Source organism: Tamandua tetradactyla, chromosome 20 (genome assembly GCF_023851605.1).
Source record: "Tamandua tetradactyla isolate mTamTet1 chromosome 20, mTamTet1.pri, whole genome shotgun sequence".
Lineage (NCBI taxonomy): Eukaryota > Metazoa > Chordata > Mammalia > Pilosa > Myrmecophagidae > Tamandua > Tamandua tetradactyla.
Window position 1 is genome coordinate 11,212,594 of NC_135346.1, and position 13,069 is coordinate 11,225,662.

The 13,069-nt window shown below is 37.1% G+C and overlaps 1 protein-coding gene across 3 annotated transcripts in view; it reads left to right on the plus strand.

Annotated features, from left to right (window-relative positions):
* RAD50 (RAD50 double strand break repair protein) overlaps positions 1-13,069 on the plus strand; it is a 286,023-nt gene that overhangs the window by 167,477 nt on the left and 105,477 nt on the right. For all 3 annotated transcript variants that reach the window (XM_077138398.1, XM_077138399.1, XM_077138397.1), the window contains exon 3: positions 11,835-11,986. In XM_077138398.1, the coding sequence (XP_076994513.1) occupies positions 11,835-11,986 (152 nt within the window). The remainder of the gene's footprint in view (positions 1-11,834; positions 11,987-13,069) is intronic.

Sequence of the window (13,069 nt, forward strand, 5' to 3'; positions counted from 1 at the left end):
CTCAGCAATATTGAATGAGGATTAAAGAGCATGGCTTTTCCAGGGTCCACCACCATTCAAACCAGCGCAATTCCTAAATATGTTATTCTTTTGGTTGCAATTGTAAATGAAATTTTTTTCATGATTTCCTCCTCAGATTGTTCATTACTAGTGTATAGAAACACTACAGATTTTTGAGTGTTGATCTTTTAACTTCCCATTTTGCTGTACTTACTTATTAGGTCTTGTGATTTTGCTGTAGCTTTTTCAACATATATCATCCTCTGCAAACAGTCAGTTTTACTTCTTTCCAATTTTGATGCCTTATATTTCTTTTTCTTGTCTAATTGCTCTGGCAAGAACTCCAACACAGTGTTGAATAACAGTGGTGATAGTGAACATCCTTGTCTTGTTCCTGATCCTAGGGGGAAAGTTTTCAGTTTTCCTCCATCGAGGATGATGTTAGCTGTGGGTTTTTCATATATTCCCTTTATCATGTTGAGTAAGTTCCCTTCTTTTACTGTCCATTGAAGTGCTCTCAACAGGAAAGGATGTTGAATTTTGTCAAATGCCTTTTCTGCATCAATCGAGGTGATCATGTGGTTTTTCTGTTTTGATTTATAGATATGGTGTATTACATTAATTGATTTTCTTATGTTGAACCATCCTTGCATACCTGGGATGAATCCTAGTTGGTCATGATGTATAATTCTTTTAATGTGTTGCTGGACTTGATTTGCAAGAATTTTGTTGAGGATTTTTGCATCTATATTCATAAGAGAGATTGGCCTGTAGTTTTCTTTTCTTGTAATATCTTTGTCTGACTTTCTTATGAGGGTGATGTTGGCTTCGGAGAATGAGTTAGGTAGCTTTCCCTCCTCTTCAATTTTTTTGAAGAGTTTGAGGAAGTTTGGTACTAATTCTTTCTTGAAGGTTTGGTAGAATTCACATATGAAGCCATCTGGTCCTGGACTTTTTTTGGGGGAGAGCTTCTTTTTTTTTTTTTTTTTTTTTGATATTTCTTTTTTTTTTTTATTGACTAAAAAAATTAACAACAAACGAGCTAAAACATTAACATGTGATCATTCTGTTCTACATATATAATCAGTAATTCACAATATCATCACTTAGTTGCATATTCATCATTTCTTAGAACATTTGCACCAATTCAGAAAAAGAAACAAAAAGACAACAGAAAAAGAAATAAAACGAAAACAGAAAAAAAAAAAAGATTATACATAACATACCCCTTACCCCGTGCTTTCATTGATCACTAGCATTTCAAACTAAATTTATTTTAACATTTGTTCCCCCTATTATTTACTTTTATTCCATATGTTCAACTCATCTGTTGACAAGGTAGATAAAAGGAGCATCAGATACAAGCTTTTCACAATCACACAGTCACATTGTGAAAGCTATATCATTATTCAATCATCATCAAGAAACATGGCTACTGGAACACAGCTCTACATTTTCAGGCAGTTCCCTCCAGCCTCTCCACTACATCTTGAATAACAAGGTGATATCTTCTTTTTTTTTTTGTCTTAAATTTTTTTTATTAATCAAAAAAAAAGAAAAGAAATTAACACAACATTTAGAAATCATTCCATTCTACACATGCACTCAGTAATTCTTAGTATCATCACATAGATGTATGATCATCATTTCTTAGTACATTTGCATCGATTTAGGAAAAGAACTAGCAAAACAGCAGAAAAAGATATAGAATGTTAATATAGAGAAGAGAATTAAAATAATAATACTAATAAAAAATATATATTTATATAAAAAAAGGAAAAAGAAAAGAAACAAAAACAAACAAACAAGCAAAAAACTATATTTCAGGTGCAGCTTCATTCAGTATTCCAACATAGTTACATTACACTTAGGTATTATTGTGCTGTCCATTTTTGAGTTTTTGTATCTAGTCTTGTTGCACAGTCTGTATCCCTTCAGCTCCAATTACCCATTATCTTACCCTGTTTCTAACTCCTGCTGGTCTCTGTTACCAATGATATATTCCAAGCTGATTCTCGAATGTCGGTTCACATCAGTGGGACCATACAGTATCTGTCCTTTAGTTTTTGGCTAGATTCACTCAGCATAATGTTCTCTAGGTCCATCCATGTTATTACATGCTTCATAAGTTTAGTCTGTCTTAAAGCTGCATAATATTCCATCGTAGGTATATGCCACAGTTTGTTTAGCCACTCGTCTGTTGATGGACATTTTGGCTGTTTCCATCTCTTTGCAATTGTAGATAATGCTGCTATAAACACTGGTGTGCAAATGTCCGTCTGTGTCTTTGCCCTTAAGTCCTTTGAGTAGATACCTAGCAGTGGTATTGCTGGGTTGTAATCCATTCTGCCATTCTGTGTCTTTTGATTGGGAAATTCAGTCCATTAACTTTTAGTGTTATTACTGTTTGGATAATATTTTCCTCTACCATTTTGGCTTTTGTATTATATATATCATATCTGATTTTCCTTCTTTCTACACTTTAGTCCATACCTCTCTCTTCTGTCTTTTCGTATCTGACTCTAATGCTCCCTTTAGTATTTCTTGCAGAGCTGGTCTCTTGGTCACAAATTCTCTCAGTGACTTTTTGTCTATAAATGTTTTAATTTCTCCTTCATTTTTGAAGGACAATTTTGCTGGATATAGGAGTCTTGGTTGGCAGTTTTTCTCTTTTAGTAATTTAAATATATCATCCCACTGTCTTCTAGCTTCCATGATTTCTGCTGAGAAATCTACACATAGTCTTATTGGGCTTCCCTTGTATGTGACAGATTGTTTTTCTCTTGCTGCTTTCAAGATCCTCTCTTTCTCTTTGACCTCTGACATTCTAACTAGTAAGTGTCTTGGAGAACGCCTATTTGGGTCTATTAAGTCTTTCATAAGAGTTGGGAAATTTTCAGTGATAATTTCTTCCATTAGCTTTTCTCCTCCTTTTCCCTTCTCTTCTCCTTCTGGGACACCCACAACACGTATATTTGTGCGCTTCATATTGTCATTCAGTTCCCTGATCCCCTGCTCAAGTTTTTCCATTCTTTTCCCTATAGTTTCTGTTTCTTTTTGGAATTCAGATGTTCCATCCTCCAGTTAACTAATTGTAGCTTCTGTCTCTTTAGATCTACCATTGTAGGTATCCATTGTTTTTTCCATTTTTTCTTCTTTGTCCTTCACTCCCATAAGTTCTGTGATTTGTTTTTTCAGATTTTCTATTTCTTCTTTTTGTTCAGCCCATGTCTTCTTCATGTCCTCCCTCAATTTATTGATTTGGTTTTTGAAGAGTTTTTCCATTTCTGTTCGTATATTCAGCATTAGTTGTCTCAGCTCCTGTATCTCATTTGAACTATTGGTTTGTTCCTTTGACTGGGCCATATCTTTAATTTTCCGAGCGTCATCCATTATTTTCTGCTGGTGTCTGGGCATTTGATCAGATTTCCCTGGGTGTGGGACCTGGCTGGTTGAAAGGTTTTTCTGTGAAATCTCTGGGCTCTGTTTTTCTTTTCCTGCCCAGTAGGTGGCGCTCGTGGCGCTCGTCTGTCTGCGGGTCCCACCAGTAAAAGATGCTGTGGCTCCTTTAACTTGCCAATCCGAATCTCGCAGTCGGCCCGGGAAACCGCACGTGGATGGGGGGTAGCCGGCCGCCGCGGCTTGGGAAAGTGCCAGTCCAAATTGCCCAGCTGGCCCGAGACGCCAAGCGTGGCGGGAGGGCCCCGCTATCCAATGTTCCCAGTCAGACCCGGGAGCCACGTGCGTGGAGGGGACCCCAGTTGCCAGCCGCCCCAGCCGGGAAAACGCGCGCCCCTCGGGTATCTCACCGCAGTGGATTCTCCCTGCCCATTCAGCCGTTCCAGAATGGGGTACGCTGTCTTTTTGGTCTCTGTCGTGGCTCCAGGAGCTGTTTCGTATTGTTTCTGTTTCTTTAGTTGCTTTTCTGGAGGAGGAACTAAGACCCGCGTGTCTTACTAAGCCGCCATCTTCTCCGGAAGTCTGGGGGGGAGCTTCTTAATGACTGATTCAATTCTTTACTTGTGATTGCTTTGTTGTGGTCGTCTATTTCTTCTCGAGTCAATGTTGGTTGTTCATGCCTTTCTAGGAAGTTGTCCATTTCATCTACATTGTCGAGTTCATTAGTATAAAGTTGTTCATAGTATCCTGTCATTACTTCCTTTATTTCTGTGGGGTCAGTGGTTTTGTCTCCTCCTCTATTTCTGATTTTATTTATTTGTATCCTCTCTCCTTTTTTTTTCAACCTCGCTAAGAGTCCATCAATCTTACTGATTTTCTCATAGAACTAACTTCTGGTTTTGTTGATTTTCTCAATTGTTTTCATGTTCTCAATTTCATTTATTTCTACTCTCATCTTCATTATTTCTTTCATTTTGCTTACTTTGGGGTTAGTTTGCTGTTCTTTTTCTAGTTCTTCCAAGTGGACAGTTAATTCCTCAACTTTTGCTCTCTCTTCTTTTTTGATACAGGCATTTAGGGCAATAAATTTCCCTCTTCGCACTGCCTTTGGTGCATCCCATAAATTTTGATATGTTGTGTTTCATTTTCATTTGCCTCAAGATATTTTCTGATTTCTCTTCTAATTTTTTCCTTGACCCACTGGTTGTTTAAGAGTGTGTTGTTGAGCCTCCATATATTTGTGAATCTTCTGGCGCTCTGCCTATTATTGATTTCCAACTTCATTCCTTTATGATCTGAGAAAGTGTTTTGTATGAGTTCAATCTTTTTAAATTTGTTGAAACTTACTTTGTGACCCAGCATATATGGTCTGTCATTGAGAATGATCCAGGAGCACTTGAGAGAAAGGTATATCCTGCTGTTGTGGGGTGTGATGTTCTATAAATGTCTGTTAAGTCTAACTCATTTATTGTAATATTCAAATTCTCTGTTTCTTTATTGATCCTCTGTCTAGATGTTCTGTCCATTGATGAGAGTGGGGAATTGAAGTCTCCAACTATTATGGTAGATGTGTCTATTTCTCTTTTCAGTGTTTGCCACTTGTATTTTGGAGCATTCTGGCTCAGTTCAGAAATATTTACAATTGTTATGTCTTCTTGTTGAATTGTTCCTTTTATGAATACATAATGTCCTTCTTTGTCTCTTTTAACTGTTTTACATTTGAAATCTAATTTGTTGGATATTTTATAGCTACTCCTGGTTTTTTCTGATTGTTATTTGCATGAGATATCTTTTTCTCAACCTTTCCCTTTCAACCTATGTTTATCCTTGGGTCTAAGATGCATTTCCTGTAGACAGCATATAGATGGGCCCTGTTTTTTAATCCATTCTGCCAGTCTATGTCTTTTGATTGGGGAGTTTAATCCATTAATATTTAGTGTTATTACTGTACAGGCAGTACTTTTTCTACCTTTGTGCCTTTCGGATTTTTTATGTCATACCTAATTTTCCTCCTTTTTACGTTTACTGATAGTGTTCCTTTCTACACTCTTCTCCACACTTCTCCCTCCTGTCTTTTCTTATCAGTCTCAAGTGCTCCCTTTAGTATTTCTTGCGGATCCAGTCTATTGGTCACACATTCTCTCAGTGATTTTTTTGTCTGAAAATGTTTTAATTTCCCTCTCATTTTTGAAGGACAATTTTGCTGGATATAGAATTCTTGGTTGGCAGTTTTTCTCTTTTAGTAATTTTAATATATCATCCCACTGTCTTCTTGCCTCCGTGGTTTCTCCTGTGAAATCTATGCATGGTCTTATTGAGCTTCCCTTGTATGTGATGGATTGCTTTTCTCTTGCTGCTTTCAGGAATCTCTCTTTTTCTCTGACCTCTGACATTCTGATTAGTAAATGTCTTGGAGTACATCTGTTTGGATCAGTTCTATTTAAGGTATGCTGTGCTTCTTGGATCTATAATTTTAAGTCTTCCGTAAGAGTTGGGAAATTTTCAGTCATGATTTCCTCCATTGGTTTTTCTCTTCCTTTTCCCTTCTCTTCTCATTCTGGGATGCCCACAACATATATATTTGTGCACTTCATGTTGTCATTCAATTCCCTATGTCCCTGCTCATATTATTCCATTCTTTTCCCTGTATTTTCTTCTGCTTGTTGTATTTCAGATGTCCCGTTCTCCAGTTCACTAATCCTATCTTTTGCCTCTTAAAATCTGACATTGTAGGTTTCCATTGTTTCTTTCATCTCTTCTCCTGTGCCTTTCATTCCCACAAGTTCTGTGATTTATTTTTTCAGACTTTCTGTTTCTTCTTTTTGTGCATTCCTTGCCTTCTTTATATCCTCCCTTGGTTCACTGATTTGATTTTTGATGAGGTTTTCCATGTCTATTTGAACATTCTGAATTAACTGTTTCAACTCCTTTATCTCATTTGAACTGTTGGTTTGTTTTTGACTCGGCCATATTTTCAATTTTCTTAGTATGAGTCATTTTTTGCTGGCATCTAGGCATTTAATTACCTTAAATAGTTTATTCTGGAGTTTGTTTTCACTTTTTTTACCTAGGATTTCTTGCTGGACGACATTGTTGTCTATCTGTTCTTTGACATTCAGTCCAGCTTTTTCTGGACCTCCAACTTAGGTTTTGTTTAACAGATCAGAATTTTTCAGCTCTTCTTTTTTTGTTTCTTGCCCTTCCTGTATGGTGCCATTTTTTTCCCCCTTAGGAGGGTCTACTTAGGTAATATAGACCCCAGCCAGATGTTCCCAGACCAAACTGGCCTCCTCTCAGAAGAAAATGTCACCTGCATCAGTTTTCCCTGAGGGTGAGACCCAGCAGACTGAAAGGCTTTCCTGTGAAACCTTTGGGCTCTCTGCTTTTTTCTTTTCCTGCTTAGTATATGGCACTTGTCTCTCTGCTGGAGGCATGGTGGAGACAGAGGAGAGGTTGTAGTCTGGTTTTAATTGCTTCACTTTTCCAGACCCTGTGATCCGAACTCCTTGAGGGAGGGGGTCCACCTGAGCTGGGCCTCACCCCTCACCCAGGGAAGGCTCAGTGTCCAGACAAACGCTCACGCAAACTTAATTCTGCCTATACCTGGGGCAGTGAGGCCTGAGAATCCTTCCAGCTGTATCCAAAGAGCAGTCAAGCTATAGAAACAGCCACCAAAACGAAAGAGAAAAATCCTTTTCAGAGCAGCACCGCTGTTCTTCGGGTTTGCCAATCAAGAGCTTAAGTTTGTACGTTGCTCTTTGTATCTCCAGGTCCTATGTGCCCCCTCCTTTCCTTCAGGGCCCAGACCTTTTCAAGTCAAAAAAACCTCTGATGTTTGTTTTTTGTTTTTTTCTCTTTCTGTCAGCCCTGCTCCCTCTGCGTTAGGGCAAAAACCAGCAACCTCCACTTTTACTTGTGGTTCAGTGAGCTAGGGGCCTACTTTAAGTAGTCAGAATTTGTGAAATCATTCCACAATTGGAGCTTAGTTGCACTCAGCCCCTGCTGCTGGTAAAGTCCCTTTCCTTTGCCCTTTGGAAAGCAGCCTGTGGGGGAGGGGCGCCGGCTGCCGCTGCTTGAGAAATTCACTGTTCTGGTTGGCTCACAGCCAGTCTAGCTGGTCCAGACTGGGGTACATTGCGTGTCCAGTCACTGACGTGGCCCCAGCAGTTGTTCTGTACTGTTCCTGACTCCTTATTAGCTGCTCTGGAGGACAAACTAAATCCCACACCTCGCTAAGCCGTTATCTTCAGATCTCAGGTTTGACAAATCAAGCTGAGTTGCCAGTAAATCAACTGCCTGCTTGGGCACAACTAATGCATTTTAAAGGAAGTTAATACAACCCGAGCTCACTTTACTCCTCACAATGTCTAGCGTAAATTGAAAATAACTGGATATATGGCAAAGCAAGAAAATACGACCCATACCTTGAAGGAAAAAATGAATAGAAACAGACCATAAAATGAAAGAGATTGAATCAGCATGTACAGATTTTTAAAGCACTATGAGAAATAAGTTCATGAATTTAAAGGAAAAAATGGACATACAATGTGGAAAATGTTAACAGGAAAATTAAAAAAGACCAAAAAGCCAATTGCATCCCAAGCAGCATAAACACACTTGTGTTGCGCATTATATTCAAGTTGCTGAAACCCAAAGACTAAAAAAAATCTTAAAGGCTGACGGATGAAAAAGTAACACATTATGCATAGTGGAAAAATTAAAAGTGTGATTGCTGATTTTTCATCAAAAGTATTTCAAACAGTGGGGCAATATCTTTAAAGTGCCAGGGGGAAAAAGTCAACCTCAAACTCTGTATTCAGCAAAAGTCCTTCAAAAAATGAAGATGAAATGGAGACTATTTTAATTTTTTTTTTAAGCAGAGGTGTGCTGGTTTGAAAGGATGTATGTCCCCTAGAAAAGCCATGTTATAATCTAAATCCCATTTCATACAGGCAGAATAATCCCTATTCAATACTGTATGTTTGAAACTGTAATCAGATCATCTCTCTGGAGATGTGATTTAATCAAGAGTGATTGTTAAGCTGGATTAGGTGATGACATTTCTCCACCCATGTGGGTGCATTTTGATGAGTTTCTGGAGTCCTATAAAAGAGGAGACACTTTGGAGAATGAAGGAGATTCGGAGAGAGCAGAGAATGCTGCAGTGCTGCAAGAAGCAGAGTCCACCTGCTTGTGACCTTTGGAGATGAAGAAGGGAAATGCCTCCAGGGGAGCTTCATGACACAGGAAGCCAAGAGAAGAAGCTAGTAGATGATGCTGTTTTGCCACATCCCCCCCAGATGAGAGAGGAACCCTGACTGTTCACCATGTGCCTTTCCAGATGAGAGAGAAACTCTGACTGTGTTCACCATGTGCCCTTCTATTTGAGAGAGAAACCATGAACTACTTCAGCCTTCTTGAACCAAGGTGTCTTTCCCTGGATACCTTAGATTGGACATTTCTATAGACTTGCTTTAACTAGGACATTTTCTCAGCCTTAGAACTGTAAACTAGCAACCTATTAAATCCCCCTTTTAAAAGCCATTCTGTTTCTGGTATATTGCATTCTGGCAGCTAACAAACTAGAACAAGAGGTAATTTGTCACAAACAAACTACTATAAGAAATGGTAAAGGAAATTCTAAAACTGAGGGGAAAAATTAAATTAGTTCTATAGTAAAGGTTGCTCTAGACTTAGCCTTACAAATCCTAAAACAACATTCAAATATTCCTGAACAAATTTAATACTGCATGCAAAAACAAAGTTAAACACTCCTTAAAGGAACAAAACAAAATCCTCCACTCAAGAAAGTATGATTTGCAATCAAAAGTTACCATGCTTGCAGAGAAGCAGGGAAATATGACCCATGGTCTGGAGAAAAATAAATCATAGAAACAGATCCAAAATGGAAAAGATGATAGAATTGGTACACAAGAACCTTAAAACATCATTTTAAAGTCATAAATGTGCTCAAGGATGTAAAGGAAAACATCAGCATAATGGGAGAAATGGAAGATGTAACAAAAAGACCTAAGTAATGCAAAAAGTATAATAATGTCTTTAAATCTAATGGTACAAATAGGTTAAAAGTAAAAGGGTGGAAAAATATACTGTGCCAGCTAGTAGAAAGAAATATGGAGTGGCTATATTGATATCAGATGGTAGACCTCTGAACCAGGAAGATTACTGCAATAAAGAGATATTTCATGATAATACGAGGGTCAGTTCATCAAGAAGAAACAACAGTTCTAATTGTAGACCTTTAACATACATATGGCAGGGCAGTGTAGCATTGACTTAGTGGCAGAATTCTCGCCTGCCATGCCTGAGACCCAGGTTCAATTCCTGGAGCCTGCCCATGCCAAAAAAACAAAAGGCAAAAAACAATGGAACTGAAAGGAGAAAGAAATAAATCTATAATTATAATTGAAGATCTCAACACCCTTCTCAGTAGAGAAGCAAAAGAAGTGTACAAAGTATAAGTATCATATAGAAGACTTTAACAACATTGTTTAAGAAATTAACCTAATTGACATTTATAGGACATTCCACCAAGCAACAGCAGAATACACATCATTTTAACAAGCTACTAAAGCTCATTCCAGAAGAAATAGACGATCTCAATAGCCTTATATCTGCTAAGTGGATTGATTCGTAGTTAAAAACCCTCTTCCAACAAAAACTCCAGGCCTCATGGTTTTATTGGTGAATTTACCAAACATGTAAGGAAGACATAATGTTATTTCTACACAGACTTTTTCAGAAAATAGAATTGGGGGAACACTTCATTTTATAAAGCCAGTATTACCCTGATAACCAAAACCAGACCACGACATTTCAAGAAAAGAAAACATCTCATAAACATAGATGCAAAAATCTTTAACAAATCCAATAATATACAGATAAAGGTAAGACATGATAACCAAGTGGGTTTTATCTCAGAAAGGCAAATTTTGTCTAATATTTAATAAGCCATTAGCGTCATTAACTAAATTAAGAGAAAAAAGAAAAGCCATGAGTATAATAGATACAGAAAAAACATTTAACTAAATGTAATACTCATTTATGATTTTAAAAATAAACCTTTCATCACCTTCATTCATTCCTGAGTAAGTCAACCCAGAAACAATTAGGTAGGGCCAAGTGAGGAAGGTATCAACAAAGGGCAACTTTGGCAGCTTGGTGGGAATTGGAGCCCAGATGAGAAAGGCAGATGTTTGGGCAGCAGCCTGGCAAGTTTAGGATATTGGTTACACATGTGGAGATTGACTAACTAGACTATTGGGAGCCTGTCAGAGAAGGAAGTTATAGATATGGAAAAGGAGAACGGTAGAATAAACTCTGGGATGTTAGATTGAAATTAGAGATATTGATGTACACATTGATTTTCAATATGTATAAATAGGTGTAGGAAAACTATAGATGTAAATGTGTATGTGTGCGTGTATGTGCATACACTTACTTCTGTTCCCTGAAAGCAGAAACCCCAATAAAAATGAGCAGTGCCAGTACTCAGATTTTGGTTTCTATGTATCAGTCTCCGCTGAAGAAGTAGGGTTCCTTGGAGAAATGACTGATTCCACGACTAAATGGGTAAATTACAGGAAGCCTGAAATGTCTTGGTGTGCAAGAAGGTAAGGAAATCGATAGGGCCATGTCTGAAGGACATGGAATCCAATTTAAAGGGTCTTGAGCATTAAGTCTTAACTAAAAGATGTAGAAGGAATACTAGAACTAGAAAATGACTGTTTGACAGGTCTGATGATAATCATTCAGGCAAGGAATGTTAATAAATGCTTTTTTTGGTTTGACGAAATATGAGATATTGACATGGATCTCAAAGTAGCTCTACCTCAAATACTTACTAATTACAAAGTAGAATTAAAAAATAATGTTATAATGAAGGAGAACCCTGGCAGATATTACCTTAATCAAGAGATTGAGGCGAATATCCTTAGGAATGAGATAAATTGAAATTATGTCCCATCTGATAAGATACTGTGAAGTGAACATATTACTTCTGTAATATTTCTGCCGTGATGTACAACCTGATTCTATTCTATTCATAAGGAAATATCAGACAAACCGAAGTGCCATTCCACAAAATAATTTTCCAAAATCTTCAAAATTACTAGTTGTGAAAGTCAAGGAAAAGCTGAGGAACTATTTCAAACTGAGAAAAAAATATACCTGATCTCATGATGCTGAATAAAGTAAATTGATAATACTGTAATGCAATTTTAGTAAATCAGTTAAACTATCTTTTCCTCCCATATTTAGAATAGCATGTAAAAATGTCACTCATTTTGGATGTTTGGAAGTTTTTTCTTTATTTTTTTCCCCCCATTTTGGGTAAATAAGATTGCCTTTTCTTTCAGAACTGGCATTCTGATGCTTATTATGATAGTATAATTTTCTTCTGTTTATCTTCAAAGGTTGCTCAAGAAACAGATGTTAGAGCCCAGATTCGTCTACAGTTTCGTGATGTCAATGGAGAAGTTATAGCTGTGCAGAGATCTATGGTGTGTACTCAGAAAAGCAAAAAGACAGAATTTAAAACCCTAGAAGGAGTCATTACAAGAACAAAGTAGGTATTTCTTTTATATCTATTTATTTTTTTATATATATATTTTTTGTCATAAAATGAATATATATTTATTGTCAGTCTTTTAGGCCTATAAGACTATAGGTTTTTTCTACTACCTTTTAAGTTCATATTTTTAGGGAAGAATATTCATTTTTTATTTGATACTATTTATTGATTAAACAGAATCATTCCATTAAAGATTTAGTGGTAATGTTCCACTCAGTTGAGTGACTTATAAAAGTTGCTGAATTGAATGTGCATAATCACCCAGTAGATATATGTTGATGAATAAAAAATGCTAGTGTGTGTACATGGGGTGTGATGAGAAGCAGACAAGAACTTTATTCTGTTAGAGGTAGGTATCTATCATCGTGTAAGGGTATGGATTTTGGAATTAGACTGTCCTGGATTTAAAACTTTATCTATGGTGAGCAGATTATGTAACTGTTCATCTCTCTGCCTCTGTCTCTTTCATTTATTTGTTTATTTAACTAATTAAATAGTTCTTTTATTTAACCAATAATTCTTAACGTCTACCATGTGCTAAGGTATACTAGGCATATACTATACTAGGCACTGGCTTCTCAAGAAGGTTCTTTTTATTGGCTTTTAGCACACTCAGACCTTTCACAGATCTTCAGATTTCATTCTACTCCAGTTACCGACCAGTCTCCTTTCCCTTTATAGCTAATCTTCCCAAAAGAGTTGATACTGTCTCCATTTATTTTCCTTCTTTTCGCTCCTCCTCCAGCCCCATTCCTCCACTGAAACATCTCCAACTAAGGTCACCAGTAACCTCTGTATTAATTAGGATGCTAGCAATATGCGAAATAGACCCAATAGTGAGCCTCTGTGTTTTTCATTTGTGTATTAGGGGTGGAGTATCATGTACCTTTCTCAGAAAGATACTGTAAATATTGAGTCAAAGCATTGTAAAATGCTTAATATGTAATGAAAGCTCATGTATTCATTTTCTGTGATTGCTGTAATCAACCACAAACTTAGTGGTTTAAAAAAAACCCACAAGTTTGTCATGTGATTGCCATCTATGTGAGAAAGTGTTCACCTGTCATTCTGGCCTTT